Raw genomic sequence first — 22,012 nt, forward strand, 5'->3', positions numbered from 1 at the left:
GTTTAGGAATAAAAAAACTTACTTGCATCGCAGCTTGTGGTGTATCCGACCGTAAGTATTCATACGGTTGATGAACTTCAGTGTTGTGACATAGAAAAAAATGTTCACGATGATGATGAAGGCAATCGGTGTGAAGAACACGGCAATTCCCAACCAACCGATTGTGTCCTGGTCCTCGAAAATGCTTTTGTGTCGTTTGGCGTTTCCGGTGTCCAGGAAGAAGTGGGCAAAGATGGCTATGCCGGCCATTGTGGCCGTCGCTCCCCAGGCGTATCCCGAGTACCAGCAGTACTTCCGGCCATCGGTAACCCGCAGGAAAACGTTCCGGGCCCGAAAAGTTTTCCAGATGTAGTAGCCCATACTGTTGAGCCAGAAAAATGCCCCCAACAAGCTGATGTAGAAGAAAGAGTCGGCCACTATGAAGCTCACGTGATTCCCGAATTCGGTGAAAATCCGCACCAAATCTGCCGCCTGGCTTATGATGAGGCATACGGTTATTGACGTCACAATATTTCCCACAAGATCTCTATAAAAATACAAAAACCATAAAAAAAACATTTTGACCAAATTTAAAAATAAAATACCTCAACGTTGGCAGCACGAAATAAACGATGGCCACCACCAGCAGGATAATCATTGCGATTCCGTGGCACACCGGATTGATGATCTTCCGCAGCAGAAACTCGCTATCGGTCCATCGGGTTTCCCTTTCCGGGGAGCAGACGGTGGCGAAAATGCCCTCAGTTTTACTGTCGTTGGCACCGGTCGTGATCACCCTGTCCAGGCAGTACTGGCCCTGTTCGAACTCGTACTGAAACGGTGCCTCGGCGTGAATGTCCGCTTGGAACAGGTGCTCCCAGTCCTGTTCCGATTCACCCCGCCCGTGCGGGTCCAGTATCAGATGCCGCAGTTTCCCATCCGGGAACAGAATCAATTTGTCCTCGCTCTGTGGTTTTTCGCGAACCACGGCACCGGGTGAGCAATGGGAAATTAAAACAGAGGAAACAAAGTTAGTGGGTTTCTGGGAAAAAGCAATTTAACGGTTGTCCGAGTCTTCAGAACGTTTGGACAATAAAAATTCAGTTGACCCTGTGTGATTTGGGAAATCCTTTAAAGGTGATATCCTTTAAAAAGTTAGTCATTCTTAAGTAGTATTTATTGAATCAAAAAAAAAAATACGATAACGGGAAAAAACCGGTAAACTATTATACTTTAAATTGTAAGGGTGAATTACACCTTTGAGTACATCGCCTTTAAGGTAACCAAACACACATAAAACAGCATTTAAATTTCAATTTAGGCGGATAAATGGTACTAGAAAGTATCGAAAACTTTTTCCACCTTGGATCTATTTCAGAACATTAAACGAACTTTAATAGTTCAAAAAAGGTCATTAAAGGGCCTGTGCGTGTTGAATATCGACATACTTTCAAAGGAATCTTTAGTGAACTTTCTAGTTCCATGTGGCTTCAATTTGAAACTTCCATGCAAGTATCAGTCGCCGTCCGTGGCGTAAATACAGGATAGTTTTTAGGTGTTCTATGCCGACGGTCATGAAATCGAATTCCGCTCACGACATACATAGTACACTTTTTGTGGGTTGGTGGTTTTAGCATTTATACTCATCATAGCCTCGAAAGATGTATGCTTTGTGTTAAGTCAATGGGATCACTTCGAGGAAACTTCAAGCACTGGCCATACTGACTGGACACTCGGTTTCGTTTGTGGGATAATTTTTCCAACAGTACGCAATATCGATTCCGGAGTGCGCATCGATCGATTTGGAGAAATGATTTCCCAGTTAGAAAGTGCCACCCCACTTTAAAAAAAGGCAATTTCTACGATAAAATTGGGCTTAACAGGTAGATTTTTCCTAGAGGGCATATTTTTGTCAACCAACCGTCGCACACAGGGGAAAACGATGTTAAAAGGTGATCAAAATTGTTTACGCCAAAACGGAGCGTTTTAGACCCATAGTGTCTTCGGGACATTTTACCTACATTCAAAGCACTTTAAAATGAGCTTTTGATAAAAATGATTAAATCACCTAGCAGTGAGATAGAAAAATTATTTTTTGTATTTTTCATTTTAGAGCACTTATGTCTTTGGCAAGTTTTTAGATTGTAAAAAATGTAGCGATTTTGTTGAAGACGTCAACATCGTAGAAGCTAACCCAAAAAAGTTAGAAGGGTTCAAAATAAAAAAATATTTTTTTATCAAAATTTTCAGTATTTAAACGATATCTTTCCAGGCCGAGCTTATTCGAGCAAGATATGTTTGAAAGAGTTTTGAGTCACTGAAAATCAAACAGTTTCGTGGAACACACTTAATAAAAATATTTAGACTGAAACGAGTTAGATCGGAAAAACTAAGAAAAAATAGCTGTTTTCGAACACCTGTATCTTTCTAGTTCGGTTGAGTTCGGTTCCTTTTTTGGTTGCATTTGAATTAGGCAGGTTTCAACGTTGTAGAATCATATAGTTTACAATGTTAAGTTGTTTATTTTGTAGCTTAATAAATGATTAAAGTTAGCTATTTTCAAGGAATCTAGAAGACAAATTCCAAGTTTATTTATACTGACAATTAGCAACCGTTTTTTTTTGGTGCAACTTTAGCCAAATCATTCTCTCGCTTGCGTATGACGTTTTTAAGCCTCCATTGACGAACCTTAACATCTACCTTTCCACTTACAATACAATATACTTGATGAGTTTGTTTTTCGATTAGCTAGTTTTAAATGCAAAAAAAAATTCCTATAGAAAATTTCCTTGAAAATAGCTAACTTTAATCATTTATAAAGCTACAAAATAAACAACTTAACATTGTAAACTATATGATTCTACAACGTTGAAACCTGCCTAATTCAAATGCAACCAAAGGAGTTCCTCCTCAGCCTCGAGTGAGATCGGATGTTTTTTTTCCCTTCTCGTAAGACAAAGGCAAAAAAGACAACCTATTGTGATTCGTAGTGTGAAGTTTTAGTGCTGCGATGAGTCCATCGCCGGGGGATCACCCTGATCGGACGTTACCAGAATGGATGGACTTGCAGAACCTGCACGGGCGGCTTTTTTATTTGGTTTTAAAAGCAGTTGATGGACATGTGCTTCCGAAGAATCCTTTCACCATTGCTAGATCCGTCGAACGGTATGGAAAGTTTGAAGGTGCGTTCTATGAAAAAAACCAAGGATGGTACGTGCTCAAGATCCGCAACCAAAATCAAGCGAGGGAGTTAGCCAAACTGACAAATTTAAATGATGGAACACCTGTCAAGGTCGAGCACCACCCAAGGTTGAACCAGCGAAAATTTGTCGTCACGTGTCCGGAGGTCGAAGGTATGGCAGACAACGAATTGCTATCCGAACTAGCTTCACAAAATATAATCAACGTCAGAAGAATCACAAAGAAGACATCAAATGAAATTGTAGGCACCAATACGCTGATATTGACTATTAGTAGTACGATCATACCCGAATACATCAACTTTGGGCTTCTTCGAGTTCGAACTCGCCCTTATTATCCGTTGCCTTTATTGTGCCGAACGTGCTTAAAATATGGTCATCCGAAAAGCAAGTGTACAGCCCCTATTGCCTGTAACCGTTGCAGCTCCCCTACCCATGATAGCCAAGAATGCAAGAAGAATCCCTACTGTGGTAACTGCAATAAAGAAGGACACACACCGATAAGTCGCACATGCCCAATCTGGGCAGCCGAAACTGCAGCGCTTAGGCTTAGCACAGAAAAGAATATCGCAACAGCAGAAGCTCGAAAAATCCTACAGCAGATCAACAGCAGCCACACATACGCGAATATTTTGAAATCCATCCAACCTCCAATGAAAACAAAACATGCCGATAAATTAGTACCAAGTCAGCCAAAAACCAAAGAACAACAACTACAACAACAGCCACAGCAACACCTTCAGCATCAGCAGCACCAACAGTCAACACAACAGAAAAGATCTACACCAGCTGTTCGATCGAACACTGCTTCTCCTCCTCAGAAACGTTCTACCACGGAATCATCGCCAGAAGAATCGTCGAACAAGGCAAACGGAAACCTCAGTCCCCTATCGAGGAAAGTGATCCCCTCTAATACCCCTTCACCTTCTCAACTCCCAACAACTCCACCCAATCCCTTCCAACCTCCCCCTAGTGTTAATAAAAAATATGATCTCCGGCTCAAAAAAGCTTTTAATAAGTAAATTGGCCTTAAATATATTATATTGAAAAAAAAAAAAAAAAAATGCAACCAAAAGAGGAACCGAACTCAACCGAACTAGAAAGATACAGGTGTTCGAAAACAGCTATTTTTTCTTATTTTTTCCGATCTAACTCGTTTCAGTCTAAATATTTTTATTAAGTGTGTTCCACGAAACTGTTCGATTTTAAGTGACTCAAAACTCTTTCAAACATATCTTGCTCGAATAAGCTCGGCCTGGAAAGATATCGTTTAAATACTGAAAATTTTGATAAAAAAATATTTTTTTATTTTGAACCCTTCTAACTTTTTTGGGTTAGCTTCTACGATGTTGACGTCTTCAACAAAATTGCTACATTTTTTACAATCTAAAAACTTGCCAAAGACATAAGTGCTCTAAAATGAAAAATACAAAAAATAATTTTTCTATCTCACTGCTAGGTGATTTAATCATTTTTATCAAAAGCTCATTTTAAAGTGCTTTGAATGTAGGTAAAATGTCCCGAAGACACTATGGGTCTAAAACGCTCCGTTTTGGCGTAAACAATTTTGATCACCTTTTTACATCGTTTTCCCCTGTGTGCGTCGGTATTGCGAACCTACAAAATTTGACAAAAAAAATACCTAGAAAATGGTCGAATTTTTGTTCTAAGTGTCATGTCAGTGTGATCAGTGCTTCAAGTTTAATTGAGATTCTATGTGCTAGTGTTCGTTTTATTTTTCATAACTTTGGTGACTTTACTATTCGATTCCTTGAAATCGAAAAAAAACGTAAGATTGCAGTACACTAAGAATTAGAAAACCTGATTTGTAAGAATCAAGCGTGTCATCATATATCAATTCAATTCTCATCCGCAGTGCAGCGGTTCAATTTTTCAAGTATTCACACCCACAGAAGAGGTTGCAAAATTTCAATGCCGATCGGAACTAACTACAGTACCGTTCATAATTGTATAGAAATTGGAAGCAAGCGCACTGTCACTTCGACTTTGAACTTCCATAACTTTTTACTCTGATGATATTTTTAGATCAAATTTGTTGCGATAGATAGATCAACTATCACACTATTATAACACAAAATTTGAGCTTTCTGAAGTTTGTGAGGCCTGAGAAACAGTAATTCTACGAAAATCGGACTTTTTGGACTTTTCTCATTCAAACTTCAATATCTCTGAAACTACGCTACATTTTTTATTGAAATTTTGCACAGTGATTTTTGAAATATGAAGCTAGCATATCTGAAGTTTTCGAAAACTTCTATCGATAAGATCAAAAGTTACGGGAGGTGCAATATTTCAGCATGAACCTTGAAATGCGATTTCTATAGAATTTTGGACGATTCATGAGAACAATATCGTTTCCTCCAAAAATCAGACGAAAAATGTCTGGCAAAAGCAATGAAGAAAAGAAAAAAGGGAATAAATAGTCCATTTGTGTTTTGAAATCAGAATCTCGCGATATTGTTGTGATTTTTCGGTTGAAATGGATTTACTGGTTGTTAAACAGAGAATATGATTTTCCTATGGAAACATTCGTCCAAAATTCTATAGAAATTGCATCTCAAGGTTCATGCCGGAAACATTGCACCTCGCGTAACTTTTGATCTCAGCGATAGAACTTTTCGAAAACTTCAGACATGCTAGTTTTATATTTCAACAATTACTCTGCAAAATTTCAATAAAAAATGTTGGGTAGTTCCAGAGATATTGCAGTTTGAATGAGAAAAGTCCGATTTTCGTAGAATTACTGTTTCGCAGGCCACACAAACTTCAGAAAGCTCAAATTTTGTGTTATAGTAGTGTGATAGTTGATCTATCTAACGCAGAAAATTTGATAAAAAAATATCATCAGAGTAAAAAGTTTTGGAAGTTCAAAGTCGAAGTGACAGTGCGCTTGCTTCCAATTTCTATACAATTATGAACGGTACTGTATGTGCCGAAAATGCGCTTGAATGTGCATTGTTGCAAAGATAATATGATTTCTTTCTCGTCACTGGCACAAAAAAATGAAAAAAATAATAACCAGTTTTAGTACACCCACAATTCAGCCTTTACTCCAATCATGAATTCTCGACATTTCAACGTTTTTGGCTTATTATGTGAACAGTTTCTCATTTCCACCATTCCCGTTTGCATTCCCTTCACAAAACAGAGGACTCCTTTGGATTAGGATGGAAAAAAACTGTTGTGATTAGTAAATAGACCGACATACAATGTAACTATCAATGACAACGACGCGTGGGAGTCAGGTGGGCCTGCGGTTCCTTCCGGATCAATCAAATTCTTTACTGAAAACTGATGGGAAACTGAAACTGATGGGTCAACAATGGATAATAGAACTGGAGCAGGGTGTTCGGACCTAGACTCAGGCTCTCCATTCCTATGAGAAACTGGCCAACAGTGTTCCAAGCAGAAGTTCAAGCCATTTTAGAAAGCACTTTAGCCTGTGTGAAAAGAGGATACAGGTACTAGGTACACAAGTATCTATATATTCTCTGATAGTCAGGCCGCTCTTCGAGCACTAAGTACTTTCACATTTTACTCCAAGCTGGTATAGGAGTGTATTGTTGCACTAAGAAACCTGGCCATACGGAACAGAGTATTTTTATTCTGGGTTCCAGGCCACTGCGGTATCCTAGGGAACGAAGAAGCAGACCAGCTAGCTATAGGGAAGGATCCCAGGCGATCTAAGCTCGAGTTGTTGTTAGTGTGCGAAGAACTTTGACATTAAGCCGAACCGGGAGTAAAGCCGGAAGATGGTAACGATAACCGATACGGGTTGATCCGAACGGCCAGAACCGCCCGAGCATCATGAAAAGGCACCACGAAACAACGAGCCTAACCTCCAAAGTTTCGCTGCTAAAGCAAGTTTGCAACATGCAGTTTTTGGATGGGGAAATATGGAAGAGCATCTTTCCGCCCTGGAGGAGTTGTTTAATCGGCTGGCTGGAGCCAGACAAGAGCTGGCGGAGAATTCTGCTGGACGAAGCCGCCAAGCGCCATGGAGCGCAACCGGACGCGGTGCTACGAGTCGAACACGAAAAGAAAAAGCGGACGTTCACTTGCTTCTCGTGCAATAAACCCGGACAAAAGCATTGGGATTGTCCGCAAAAGTCGCGGAAGAGTGATAGGAGATGGCAACCGTAGCCGCAAAAGCCACAGAGTGAAGAAGTTGGAGTGTTGGATAGTTGACTTTGGTGCGACAAGCCACACTGTCGCCGAGACGATAAAGTAGCTGAAGTGGAAGGTGAAGGACCTGGGGTGATAAGTTGTGTGAATGACGAAGGCAAAAAGATAAGTTTGACTCTCAGTGAGGCCTTTTACGCACCAAGTTTGGCATTGAACTTGCTATCTATCCCGGCCTTAGTGCAAAAACATGCATAAGTGATTTTGTATGTGGCTGACTGTCGGATTGTGCGAGATGGTGCAGTGGTGGCAACTTTAGAAAACGGGTTGTACCAGCTTCGGCAACCGAACGAGGTGAGGTTAGCGGCAAGTGGTCAACACAACGGCTACTGCAGGCAGGTTTGGCATAGGCGATTTGGTCACCGAGAACCGAATGCTATCGGCCAACTACTCAAAGGAAACCTGATGCAAGGTATGAAAATAACTGAGTGCATCTTCGGCGAACCTTGTCTGAAAGGAAAGAGCTGCCGTGCTCCTTCTCCAAAAAAATCGACCACCAAAACGAAAGCGCCTTTGGAAATTGCACACACCGATGTGTGTGGTCCAGTCGAAGTCCCGTCAGCATGTGGATTCCGATACTTCATAACAGTTATCGACTACTTTTCTCGATACTGTGTTCTGTATTTGCTGAAGGAAAAAGGCGAAGTGGCCAACAAGCTCCAGCAGTATATCGCCCTAGTGAAAAATCAGTTCGGTCGGTGCCCGAAAATAGTGCGTTCGGATCAAGGAGGAGAGTACTCCAGCAAGAGGCTTCGCCCATTCTTTCAGCGAATGGGGATCCAGCAGCAAAACGGAGTCGCGAAGCGACGAAATCGCTATTTGGTCGAAATGTGTCGTTGTTTATTGTTCGACGCCAAACTGGATCAGTGCTTTTGGGTGGAAGCGTTGAACACCGCTGTTTATCTCCAGGACATCTTCCCCACAAGAGCGACAAATGCCACTCCATTCGAACTGTGGCATAACGAGAAGCCTACCGTCGACCACTTAAGGATTTTCGGAAATGAAGCCTGGGTGCTGATCCCGAAACAGAAACGGAAGAAGCTCAAAGAAACGGATAGAAAGATTACATTCGTGGGCTACTCCAGGAAGCACAAGGCCTACAGATTCCTGGGTCGAGCAACGCGGGAAATCGTCATCAGCCGTCACGCCAGGTTCACGGAAGTGGTTCCAAAAAACAGTGAATTAAAAATAGTGGACAAAAGTGATGCGTTTAATGCGTCGGGCAGCAAAATTCGGCTTCTACTTATTGAGCGCTTTCAGCCAATACCCAATCTTGAAAGGGTTTCATGTGCTTTTCAGTCACTTCAGACATTTTAAAGTTGAGTGAAAGCCGCCTTATTGGACTTCAAGATGGCGCCGGACAACGAATTTAAACTTCCATCCGTTCAGCCCCTTCATACACACATTGTTTCATGCCACCGGTCGTTTATTGTCAGTTCAAATTTATTTCAATTGAAAAAGACTGATACCGCGTTATTCACGAAAACCCGCGCTAAAAAAACACGGACGCCTAACCCATGTAAATACAAATAAAAAATAATGAATCTTATGTAATTATTTTTTTAAATGGTTGTACATTCATGAACGGATTTAAGAAAAAAAAATTCTTTTCACCGGTGTGTTGAAAATAAACCTAGAATAACAACTTCACGAAAGAGCCGAAAATTATATTTCTTTTTTTTTTCAAATAATTTTAATTCCGTTTCCATATTAGGATATATTGACAGTTTTACACGAACACCACCTAAGCAGGAGGCCTCAGCCCTAACCTCAAACCATGGGAGAACAGAATCAATTTTTGAGAAGGGCGCACGATAAACGCGATTTTGCGGTACTAATATCGACAAATTCGCCCTGTGGAAAAGCGACACACAGATGCTCGTGTTTTAATTTTTTTGGGTGTTCAGGGCTGCCAAATGCATTGATATTTGGAAAATGATTATATTTTTAAATTGAATTTTTATTGAAAAACGTTTTCATGAGTACTGAGAATTTGCAACTTTCCCGTAGATTTCTATTAGAATATGAAATTAAACGCAACATTTATCTGAACTGAAAAACAACTGTCTGTATCGCACACTTGAACGATGTAGCGAATTATGTGACAATATTATAAATAATCAGGGCATGCAGGCTATTATTTTCATAGTCAACATAGACGTGGCTTTCAATAATTTACTTTTTTTTTGTAACAGTGAATGATTTTGCATTCGTTTAGAAGTTGGAAACAACTCTTTTTACTTTACCGAGCAGTACATGAAAATGTATTTCAGATGTTTTAAATTCACCTTGAAAATTCATTAGCGGAAGATGGCTTATTTTCATCTATTTTATTAGAGACGCCCCGTAAAGAATTCAAACGTTCAGCTGTTGATTGTTAAAAAATTTAATCAATTCAGAAATATTATAATTAGTTTAAAAAAAAACGAATACTGATTTTAGTATCGCACCTAGCATCACTGGTGAGGCCGTCAGCTCATTAAAGTTTGAGGTTATGGCTGAGGCCAATTTTTCGCCAATACTATCGCCCGTATATACCCTTATTGATAGGGAGTCACGTCAGAAATGTATTTTCAACGATTTCTAAAACTGTCTAGGAATAAAAAGTGAAAAGTTCCGGAATAGTTTCCGGGATGAGGTTGCAAAAAAATGTTGACTCCAAGGGATTGCAAAGAAAAGCCGTACTCACCTTTTCGTAGTGGAAGATGGGCCATTTCTGCATCGAACCGCAATCCGGTGCGCCTATAATGTACCGGATGGGACTGACCTGGACGTTCTTCTCGCCATTCCGTCCGGTAAACTGCGGCTCCCAAACAGCTGCAATTCAGACAAAGCAGAGGGTGGAAATGAATGAAAAATATGCACCGGGTCAAGAAACAGAAACGAATCACCCACAAAAGACCCTGGAAAAGAAATTTTAGAAAAAAAAAACTCGAATATCATGCCTGATATTGTACCGGCGCGCCATAAAGCTGGAAAAGAGTTCTCTTTCTGCTTGGGTTGACAGAAAGTTACAGGGAAATAACAAGACAGCTGGCCGCTCCTGGAAGCTACTTTCGGAATTTTTGAATGGAAGTTTTTTCCTTCTTCGTGGCACAACATCGGTTAAGGGGCGGTCGGGCGGAAAGAATAAGTGACTGTTGTATGCAAAAGTATGCAATATAAACGCAAGAGTGAGCCAGCCAGCCAGCCCAAGGGAAACTTTTCCATTGAAGTGGACAAAAGTTGGCGAAGACAAATTACATTGTTTAATTATGGTTTCCAGTCAGTGCCGCCAATCTTTTGCCGGTTTCGCTCGAGCGAAATTATGAGAGAAATTTAGTTCAATTTTGTTTTTAATATACAGCTATTTGAATGTCAACATTAAAAACAGCCGCTTTATGCAGAATAAAACAGTTCATATCCTTTGCCCGGAAATCTCAACCCCTCCGCACATTTGCGTTCGGTGATTGAATTTGCATATCTGGCGAAAAAAGTGAGCCCACGACTGACGATGACGTTGGTGTCACATTTCGCTGTCGTTTTTTTCTTCTTCGTACTATCCTATGATCGTCATTTTTATCCCTGGTTCTGACCATGGATCGACTGAGACTGTATGGGTGCTTGCGATAAGCTGGGACGGAACGGAATTCCGATGCTTTTGATTTAGGACGCATAGGGGTTCGCATAAATGCTGATGTTATGCATTTCCGGTCATGGTCGACCTCCAATATGAGTGCTTTTTACTTCTGGATTTGTATTTGACTCGAGAAAAAAAGGGGTGCGTTCTGGATAATGGGTTAAAAAATACGGCACGTGGCTCAGATTTGCTTTTGCAGCTGCCGTTTAACTCCATTAATTTGCGTCTGGTTTAGTTTTTTTTCTGTTTTCATTGAGGCTCGAGCTAATGGATTTTTTATCATATCTATAACTTTTCAAAATGTGAACGCAAAGGCTCATGCGTTCAATGGCATCAATTACACTGAATGAATGGAGTTTAATCATAAAACTAATTTTTGGACATAAAATTTAAGAACGTACTAAAATAAATCTTTGGAAAAAAGCATCTGATACAATGTCATACCAAAGTTTAGTCTTGGTTGCGTTCCTAGTGTCGTGTTCCTCACAACCCGATAACGCTTCCGTAAGTAAGTTGATTTCTTCTGGCTTCCAGAATACCCATTCTTGCATAACTCGATTAAGAAAAACATAAACAGTCTCTTGATACTCCTGATAGGCATCATTTCATGACTCGATTTTCATTGTCGCAATATCTGGGATATCTCAGAAAACCAACACCACCATTGCTTTCGCATCAAAGAAGGAACCGAATAGCTCCCACACCGAAAATCCTGTAGCAACTTGCCATGACAGAGCACTTATCAGCAAGCTACAGTCAGTGTCTAGGTTGGCACATGAGGAAAACTTAATGTTCCCATCTTCTACGTACATACATACCTAGCTACACCAACTTGTGAAGTTTGCTGCCATTTAATTTTTGGGTCTTGCTGTGTCTCCTTTGCTTCATAAACGTTATGGCATTCGAACAATTTACTGGGAATAAAGTCGTTACAGCATTTGGTAGAAGATGGGCGAATCTCTGGGGGGCCAACGTTTTCAGAAGGAATTTTCATAATACTACATGTAGATTAGGGTATTCATTTTAATAACATATTTTATGGTTAAATCTTTTTCATCTTTTTCTCTTCATTCTTCGTTGATTTTTCTCGATAGCAGTATGTCTTTTCTTCCTTTTTCCATTTTGTTTTGTCTTTCCTCTTCAATTGCTTACGTTGCTGGGTTGCTGGGGTTTTTTTTTAAATTTAGAAATATAAAATTTGGGTAATTTTTAACAACATTAAAAAACATAAGTAATTTAACGCATTTTATAGAAAACATTTTTGTTTGGATTTGGATAAAAATCAAACAATTTTCAGATGCTCAAAATCTAGGGATTTTTTAAATGAAATCATAAAATTAACCGATCAGAAGAGAAAAACAGAATTGTATAAATTTTCAATTTTTTCATATCAAAATGAGATATAATTTTGTACCTGTAGGATGTTAAAATATCTCAAATTATAACTAAAAGTCCATGCAAGAATAATAAGTTTTAGATGAAGATTATAACTCAATCAGATAGAATATTGACATGGTGGTCAAAAAGACAAACGAGTCTTGCATACAAGCTTTCATGCAATGTTAGCTTTGGACTCAAGTCGACCAAAAGTCCCATAGAACAGGTACAAAAACGCTTTTCAGCCCCATAATTGATATGAAGTACGTCCTATGCAGCTAAAAATTTAAATTTTTATGGATACTTTCAAGTTCCAAAACAAGTCTTATTGATCTTCTATCCAGCCTCCAGCAGCCTTTTAATTCAGCTTCCAAAAAATTTAAAATAAGCAAAAAATCTCTCTCTATCTCAACTGCACCCTTGGCATCGGTTCATATGTTCTTTACATGGTGCCGCCATGATGCCACGCGCCGGATTCCAAACTTGACAAATTGGTGAGTTGCTTCTTTCCTACATTTCCTACATTTTCGCATCAGAATTGTCACTCAATTACAAAATAACTGATTGAAAAAAAAACTTGCCCATCTTGGGGATCGAACTTTGACCTTCGTGGTGGAAATCGAACACGCTACCACAATACAACGCCTAGATGTTGTTCAAACTGAAACTAAAACTCTAAGTGGTGATTTAATTTTAAAAGCTCCGCAATGCACTTTTTGTTACTTACCAAATCCCGTTTTGAGCACTTTTGTTCCTTTTATCTGACTTAAGTCCGGTACAATGTACGTACACTTTTGCAACATTCAAGTTCGTTAATGAGTACATATAGTTCACTTATGGGAATTGGGCAAAACAAGTCACATACAACGTACATATTGATCACTTTTGCAACTCCAAGTTTATTAATGTGTACATAAAGTTCACTAAAGGAAATTCGGCAGTTGATTCTCTTTGGCAACCAAAATGTAACTTTCGATGCCTTAATTCAAGTAAATATGTGACTTTTGGTTGCTTGGGTTAGAAGCAGATAAACTAAGGCAGCAAAAATAACTGCTTGTATCAAATAAGATATAATTTTGATATCAATTAGGAATAAGATGGGTTTGAGTGGTAATTTTGATATACTCTCCTGATCGTGTACACATCCAAACCAATTGAAAACATAAGCTGTAAATCTTTACAAAAATAATGGAAAGCTTTAAAGCTTAGTCCTTTAAGAAATGGGACAGTTACGAATGCGTGTATCTCTAAAACCTTTCGTTTGATCTAAATACTTTCTATGAAGGAAATGAAGGTAATCTTATGATAATTCATGAAAAAACTTAAAAAAAAATTATTTATCTTTTTTTGTAAGAATAAATTCTACTTTATTCTTGGTACCTCCCATCGGCCAGCGCACACTTTTATCAGTCATGATATTGATCAGTTTTTCAAACTTATACTTCGTCTAATCTGTATTTTAGGTGGCTGAATCCTTCTCTTTTAATTTCTGCTACATTTCGGAACAATACTTCTCTTTTAAAAGAATCTGAAGGCAATTTTGTGGATACAGCGGTTACAAAATTAACAAAATTTCATTATTTTTGAGCCACTTTTTGAGCGTTTTTGATAGAATTTCTGCTGGCAAAATCTGGGAATAACGAGGTAAAACCATTATGAGATTGAACTTAAAGTATAAACGCTTAGTATAGATCATAGGTTGCGAAGGGTTCATAAAAGATTATTCTTTTTAGGCTTTTAAAAACTGCAAAAACCATAGTTTTTGCTTTGAAAATTGTAGTTTTTTTAACAGCAGCAGAATTTTGGCAAATCATCATATTTAATATAAAATAACCAGCAAATACATACTTTAATACACTCGGGACCTTGCCACGAGCAGACATGGTAAAGGATTCAAACGCTGGAATTTGTTTAAAATAGGGTATTTCATAAGTTTTTTCGTTCATCACAACTCATCTGTCCCATAGCCTCGGAACGGGCAGCTGTGGAATTAGCAAAAAATTGTTGTTTTAGGTTAAATTTGAATGACTCATTATCAGGCAACACTTACAGCTTATCGGAGAAGTTTTGATTTGGAAATTTCAGCGATCTACCCTTAGTTTTGCGCTTATTGAAAATTAAAAATGCTGGTATGAGACTTGACTTCCCTGATGACCCTTAGCCGAAGTTGCCGATTATATGCTTCACTTCAATGTTTGATTTGAACTTTGTGGACATTTTTGACAGTATTTGCATTCTTTTCCACCACTCACACACAGTTATTCTTTGAATAATCAACGGTTTTGTCAGCTATCAATTAGATAATGATGGATTTCAAATGAAACTGTACAAAATTATTTTTTCCTTTTTCACTTGCATCGTAAAATCTCAAAAAAGCGTTAATTTTAAATTTTGAAAAAAATTGGTCGAATAGTGCTTTTTACAGGCAACAAAATGCTGTCAAAATTTTGAATGAACGATTACAAGTAAACGAGCTATTAGCAAAAGAAAGTGTTACATTTCTAAAAGAACTAAGCTTTAAAATGTGCATACAAAAATTTTAAATTTTATTTTATTCTCAGTTTAGCTCCGGTTTTGCAATTACAGTTGCAGTTCTTCAACTCACTTTATCCTACTTCGTTCTTTCTGCTTTTAAACATCGATTCTTTTTTTGTCTTGGTCTAATCTTTTACTTCTTTCTCATATATTTTCTTCCAACTTCACCTCCTACTGTTTCTCTTTTTACCTTTGTTTAAAATGTTTGTAAGCGTCAGATAACACTTCCATTGATTTTTTTAGATTTGTTGCGAGTGGAAGTAGATTTCAGTAGTATATCGCAGTGACTGTGACTATGTGCAAAGTTTTCCTTTAAAAAAAGTCTTCAATGGGCCAACAGCGCCACTTAAGCCTCCTGCGCACTCACCAAGCTTCAACACTTCACAACCAGAGGGCGGACAGCGATGCCTCGATCCGCCATTTTGTCTTCGCCAGGATATGCCCGCTTATGCATCCGTTCTTCTACCGTAGGACCCCTTGGTTTTCGTCAGAAAATTCCGGAACAACTACATTCACAAATCAGACTCTACTTCAATAATGAACTTCCTTGGAGGTAGATTTATCGGTATAAGATTCTATGCCGGACCGGCATTAACCAAGCTTCCTAATAACTGGCATCGTCCTCCCAGCACAATAGCCTTGCATATGTCTGAAAGAAACCTAATAAAATGTATCCCACATCCTATCACAAGACAAAGCAGGATGGAAACAATGGATTAGCGAGCGCTGTGTGTGTATGTAAAGCGGCATTAGAAAAAAAAATCTTTGTTTCCAAGCGACGGAAAAAACTCACCATCTAAGATCAGGGAATCCTAAAATCGTTATCCTCCGATAGAATTTGCCGATCAAAACACTCGTAAGAGAGATTATCATCCGCAAGAACACTATACTAGCGCTTATCAATTTCAATTTTGCTCTCGATAAGTGGTGCATTCCGACTCAAATTTATCGTCTCTTGTAAGGAGAAGTTCTCGCTCCCGGACGAGAGAAAATTTCTCACTATTTTGCATGGAGTTAAGAGCGCCGAGAGTAAGAATGGACGTGAATAGCTAGAAAAAGCACTCTCTGTGCGTTTGTTTTTTCGATCGTTTCCAGTTTTGTCGGAGAATATTCTCAGAACTAGTACTGACCGAGAGCAAATAATTTCGGACGAGTTATTTTGATCGGCATTGGAAAGGGATGAGAAGTCATTGCGTTCTCATATTTATCGCTAAGTATTACACAAGTGATAAACCAGTTATCATTATCATATCTGCTCGAGTTGCTTCCCTGTCTTATCCCTGTCGGAAAATTCTCATCCATTTCAGACAAAGAAGGATGAAAAAAAACACCGGCCAATGCAGTGCGTTTTTTTTGGTAATCGGCGATGTCAGAAGGATTATGACGATAAATTTTCATTTGCTAACCGACTCAGATGGTGCACTGGATAAGATATCGGACTAGCAAGCCGAGTTGTAATGTTGCAGTGAGTTCGATTCTCATTAATTTTTTTTTGTTGGATGAAGCATCCAATAGAGTGAAAATCCCATGTTTCTTGTTTCGGTTTGAATGTAGTGGTCATGCATCATTTCGCTTGGGAGCTGGAGTCTCCATGCCAGTAGTGCTTTCCCAATCATATTTATCATCTTTTACATAGTACACTTTTCAGCGCATTTTCGGCACAGAGATTTACTAAATAGGCTTTGGATTTTTGCAACCTCTTCCATGGGTGTAGTGTACATATGTACGTGGCCGCGGAAACACGATGGACGAAGGTGCTCAGTCGATTCCGTTTCCCGAATCCATCCACCATCCCGAATAGGACACAGACCCTAACAAATCACAAGGCCCGAGATTGTAAGGTCGAATGAAGGTTAAACCGAATGTCCAGGCTCCATTTCCGATTATTTCATATGAATTACCAACTGTGTAATACTGTCTCTTCGGTTAAAGTAAACACAATTTAATTACTGGCTGCTTGTCACAAAACCACGACAACGACCACGAGACTACGAAGAGCACCGCAATCGAAACTCACAAGACTAACTTTCCTAATGTCTTAATTATAATGGCAACAAAAGCCTGAATAACTAGTGCAATTTGCACTTTAACCTAACGCCAACAAATGTACCTCGGTTTGTCCAGTTTCTGATGTTTGGGGATGTCCTCTCTGGGTGGATACAAAATTTACACCCATCATCTGTACAAACTGACAGGAAAACTTCGGAAACAATGATAAATGCTGGTGCACTTACACCAACTTGTTGTGTCAGAAAATGAAAGAGTAACAACCCAACCTTTTAGCAAGCTGGGGCAACAGCATTATCAGATGCAATGATGCCGTTGCACTTCCTTGAAAAAGGAAAAAAAAAACATTTCCCGAACCTTTGAAATGGCACCCATAGAATGTTCTTCACTTTTAGCTTTGCGGTGTTCCACCCGGCGAGAAGCAAGTATCCAACGGAATTCCGTTGTGGTAAGAATTCGCTACTGAAAGTTTTCGACCACCACAAAAAAAACCCAAGCTTTCTGGAGGCGGACATGTAAAGGGTGCAAAGTTAAAGTTAAAGCAAGAGCATTACCGGATGAACCGTTGGATTTTTTTTGGAATTTTATTTTTAAATAATCTTCGAGTGTAGAACAAGTCGCTGGGCCGCGCCACGATGATTGGATTTTCCCGCAGTGTAGTCCATAACGCGGACTCAACAGGGTGCATCCATTTTCTTACTTGTTGCTGCCAAAATAAGCTGTCTCTGGTTCGAAGCAAATGCTTAGCGCTCCGGGAGTCGGAAAAGTGAACCAAGGGAAAACTTCATTAGGCCAGAAAAAAGTTAAATTTCCTTCCACCACCTCCCCTCTCCGCCCCCCTCCTCTCGTTTCCGATTCTCGAATATTTCGGAGAGAGAAATAAATCAATTTTTAACTATTTATTGAAAACATTGAAAAAAAAACATTTAAAACATTTGAATGAGCAAAAAAAAATTTTTTTGAAAACTCTACAACCTTTTTTATTTGATGTTTTTTTATTATTCCGTTGTAAATAAACTGGATCTTTGATTTTGTGCAATGTAGATTTATGTTGGTTTATTAAATGCTCCTGCCCAAATTCACTTCATACTTTAGAAGTAACAAGTAGACGCCATTTACGTCGACTCCCCCTAGGCATTTGATGAGGGTGACGTAAAATTTCAATCTTAAAAAATGAACGCTATGGATTTTCATCGTAGTCCACAAGATGACCGCATTCCTACTTGAGGAATCGTCAAATGTTTGTAAACTTACGAGAAATCAAATCCCGATCATTTGATGCCTTTTCAGGTGTCCCTTAGGGAAGTCGCTTAGGACCACTAATGTTTATTCTTTTATTTATTTAGCCTTTCAGAGTACACGATCCCCCCAAACTGCGAAAACCTCTGTCATCTTGGGCTTAAATCGTAGGAAGACTGTTGAGTTTAAAAATGTTTATTGCCTTAAAGCGGTTTTCAGGGCCTTGGTACGTAACAGTTTTGGAATGTAATGTGCTAATTCTGGTGCCTTATCAAAATTGAACGACTGGAAGAAGTTCCTGCAAATCGCACACCGTCGACAGCGAAAGAATGATTTCGATCGATTGTCACCGTACAAAATTTAATATATCTGGAAACCTTGAGATATAGACGGACGTACATTCAAAGTCAGTTCTGGTCAAGTCAGAAGCATTTTTCAAAATCACGTTATGAACCTCTCAGCGTGCAGCATCATCCGATCCCTTTACAGAGCGGTGGTGGACGACTTTAGGCTCCAGAGTCGGCAAAGAACACCTCTCATTTTGAAGGTGTGTGTTTGTAGAATGTTGCTCCTATTTTGATTTTGGAATTCACTCTTCAGTTGTCAAAATGCCGTCCAAGAAAGAAGAGCAGCGTATCAAAATTTTGCTCGCGCATCGCGAAAATCCGAGCTACTCGCACGCAAAGCTGGCAAAATAGCTAAAAGTTGCCAAATCAACCGTTACAAATGTAATTAAAGTGTTTGGTAAACGTTTGTCGACAGCCAGGAAGTCTGGATCGGGGGGAAATCGAAAACCGGAAGCCGCTGAGACGACAAAGAGAGTTGCCGGTAGTTTCAAGCGAAACCCTAACCTCTCTCTTCGAGATGCCGCAAATAAGCTGGGTGTATCGTCTACAACAGTGCATCGAGCCAAAAAACGAGTCGGACTATCGACTTACAAGAAGGTAGTGACTCCAAATCGCGATGATAAACAAAATACGACTGCCAAAGCGCGATCCCGGAGGCTGTTCACGACGATGCTGACGAAGTTTGACTGCGTGGTAATGGACGACAAAACCTACGTCAAAGCCGACTACAAGCAGCTTCCGGGACAGGAGTTTTATACGGCAAAAGGAAGGAATATCTGGTTTGGCAAGCCATCTGTACCTGTGGCTTGAAAAGCAGCATTTTCATAGCTTCCGGGACTGTCAACCAAGAAATTTACGTGAAAGAGTGTTTGAATAAACGTCTGCTGCCTTTCCTTAAGAAACACGGTTTTCCGTACTGTTTGGGCTGGATTTGGCATCTTGCCATTACGGTAAAAAGGCCATGGAGTGGTACGCCGCCAACAACGTGCAGATGGTTCCCAAGAACAAGAACCCTCCCAACACGCCAGAGCTCCGCCCAATTGAGAAATACTGGGCTATTGTCAAACGGAACCTAAAGAAAACCAAAAAACAGCTAAGGATGAGCAGCAGTTCAAGGCAAACTGGCTTTCTGCGGCGAAGAAGGTGGACAAGGTGGCTGTACAAAATCTGATGGCAGGAGTTAAGCGTAAGGCCCGGCAATTCGGATTTGGAAATGCGGAAGCCTAACTGAATATTTTTCCTGAATTTTATACTAATTAAACTTGAAAAAGAAATTTAAATTGATTTTTTTAAATAAACGATTTCACCGATTTACACGCGTTTTCCCTTGACCAAATTTTGACCGTATCACCCTTTAGCTCCACACTTCGAATGTAACATTTTCGGTCTCAGTAGGCAGCTTCTCCGAAATCGTCTGGGTTGCCGCACCAACTGGAACTCCTGTCCTCTGCGCATTTCTTGGAAGAGTTTCTACCGATGGCACGTACTTATACTTGCTGGTGACCACAACTTCAACTAATATCTGCTAACAGTCTACAGTCTACTGCTGATCCCGACAGCAACCTTCTCGTACCGAACACAGGTCTAGCGGAACATCAGGTGTAAACGGCAGTCCGGGAACGGTGTAGGATGACTCCATCGCCGGGATGCATCTGGGATGCGGACCTCGTAGAAAGGGGGTAAACCACTGTCGGGAACACCAACAGGAAGAAAGGTTCTCGATGTCGGGCGAGCCTCTCGAGTCGTACGCCGTGACAGGCGCGAGTTCAGGGTTTTATCCTAGGGTTGCCAGTCAAAGGGATAAAAGAAGACCGGACAACGGTCGGAGTAGCCTGACTCCATCGACGATGGGCTGTCGTGTAGAGTGCGTCCGACCCAAAGGTTTGAAGCTTCAAAGATAAGGCAACATCTTCTGCGTAGCGGATGCCGTGGGTACGCCGGGTTATTCCACGATCGGGGAATATCAGTGGTTCTCGACGCCGGGGTTGGAGCAGGATGACATCTTCTTCAGGAATCATCCGAGTAGTTGCGTTAGGTCCCGCACGTGTGCTGTGACGGGCTCGAGTCTGGGATAGGCTGCTCTCGATCGGCACACGACGGGCATAAAAGTGGAAAACCTCGAATCCTGGAGATAAGACGTCGGTCTTCGAGTCGTTAGAATAGAGGGCAGGCCTCGAGTCTTCGGGAGGAGAGGTTTGTGTGGTCAACCCCAAGTCTTTACGATAAGAGGTCAGACCTCGAGTCATTACGAGGAGAGGTCAGATCTCGAGTCGCTAGAGGAGAGGTCAGATCTCGAATCGCTAGAGGAGAGGTCAGATCTCGAGTCGCTAGAGGAAAGATCGAGCCTTGAGTTGTGCAGAGGAGAGGTATGAGTACGTCAACCTCGAGTCGATGTGAAGAGGGGTCGGATCTCGAGTCGTAAAAGGAGTGGTTTATGCGGGAATCTCGAGTCATTGCGAGGAGATGTCGGTTCTCAAGTCGTTAAAGGAGAGTTTAGACGTCGAGCCGTTAGAATGAGAGGTTTTGCTGAAAGTGGTCTCGTCTATGAGTATTGCCTTGGAGCGCACTAGCGCGAAAAGACCTCCCACTTTTGAAGCATAGTGTGTTAAACAGTTCGAGGTGGATACTAGGTCTGCGGCCCTAAGTGAAGTTTAGGGAGTAGGAGGTATACACGGAGTATATCATGAGTCTTCCCATTGTACCCATGGACTCAGAGTAGCAAACTGGTGGGACGTGGAAGCTCGACGTGCTTTGGAATACAATCCGTAAACCGGGATTTACCACCTGTGGTTACCAATTTATACAAAAAAATCAGGTCTAGCTCCAGATTACACCGGATTGCTAGCCCCGAGAAATGAGAGTGAAACCAGCGGTATCTGAGTATCATAACCTGTTGAAAGTTATTCTTTAAGCAGGTTTCAACGATGGTTTAGGGCTCTTATTCTTGAAGTCCTTGCAGAGTAACGTATTACTATGGCGATTGTTATTGCGATTCCTCAGTGACAATTATTAGTAATTTCCGAAGATGCTAGCAAATAGCTAGCCAAAAAAGTACTCAAATAAAGTGGTTGGATCATGGAAACCTCTATGCATGGTTGGCAATTCTCCCCAAACAACTGGAAAAATGCACCGCAGTGCGATTCCCCGTTTTCAACACTTGGCTCAGCTCTGCTGAGATTGATACAGCAAAGCGATTTCCGCAATGGGCTGTTGGAGATGAAAGGTGCTGACCAACCATGCCTCTGGTCTTGAAGAAACTTTTCATTGTTATAAATAGTTTGTGAACAGTTTTTTTGAAGGTAGTTTTTCATGTAAACATTTATGCTTTAATATAAATATTTTAAAATATATTTGAATACTTGAAATAATTTTGAATTTGATAATTTTTTTATAAGAGGATGGATTGTGTAGAAACTTTGTAGTTATACCGAGGACAGCTCGTATAATGATAAACCCTTATGTAAAACCTGCACCTCTCTTCGGAAACAGTTGTGAACGCTGGAGAA

The 22,012-nt window shown here is 40.2% G+C and overlaps 2 protein-coding genes across 4 annotated transcripts in view; one reads left to right on the forward strand and one right to left on the reverse strand.

Annotated features, from left to right (window-relative positions):
* Window positions 1–22,012, forward strand: part of LOC129740695 (RNA helicase aquarius) — a 220,522-nt gene that overhangs the window by 17,947 nt on the left and 180,563 nt on the right. The gene's annotated exons all lie outside the window — the stretch shown is intronic.
* The window catches only part of LOC129740696 (probable G-protein coupled receptor Mth-like 5), a 57,209-nt gene that overhangs the window by 1,576 nt on the left and 33,621 nt on the right, over window positions 1–22,012 (reverse strand). For all 3 annotated transcript variants that reach the window (XM_055732459.1, XM_055732460.1, XM_055732461.1), the window contains exons 3-5: window positions 10,072–10,199; window positions 585–946; window positions 23–526 (exon numbers count right to left, since the gene is read on the reverse strand). In XM_055732459.1, coding sequence (XP_055588434.1) covers window positions 23–526; window positions 585–946; window positions 10,072–10,199 — 994 coding nt within the window. The remainder of the gene's footprint in view (window positions 1–22; window positions 527–584; window positions 947–10,071; window positions 10,200–22,012) is intronic.

Source organism: Uranotaenia lowii, chromosome 1 (assembly GCF_029784155.1).
Source record: "Uranotaenia lowii strain MFRU-FL chromosome 1, ASM2978415v1, whole genome shotgun sequence".
In the NCBI taxonomy this organism is placed as follows: Eukaryota; Metazoa; Arthropoda; class Insecta; order Diptera; family Culicidae; genus Uranotaenia; species Uranotaenia lowii.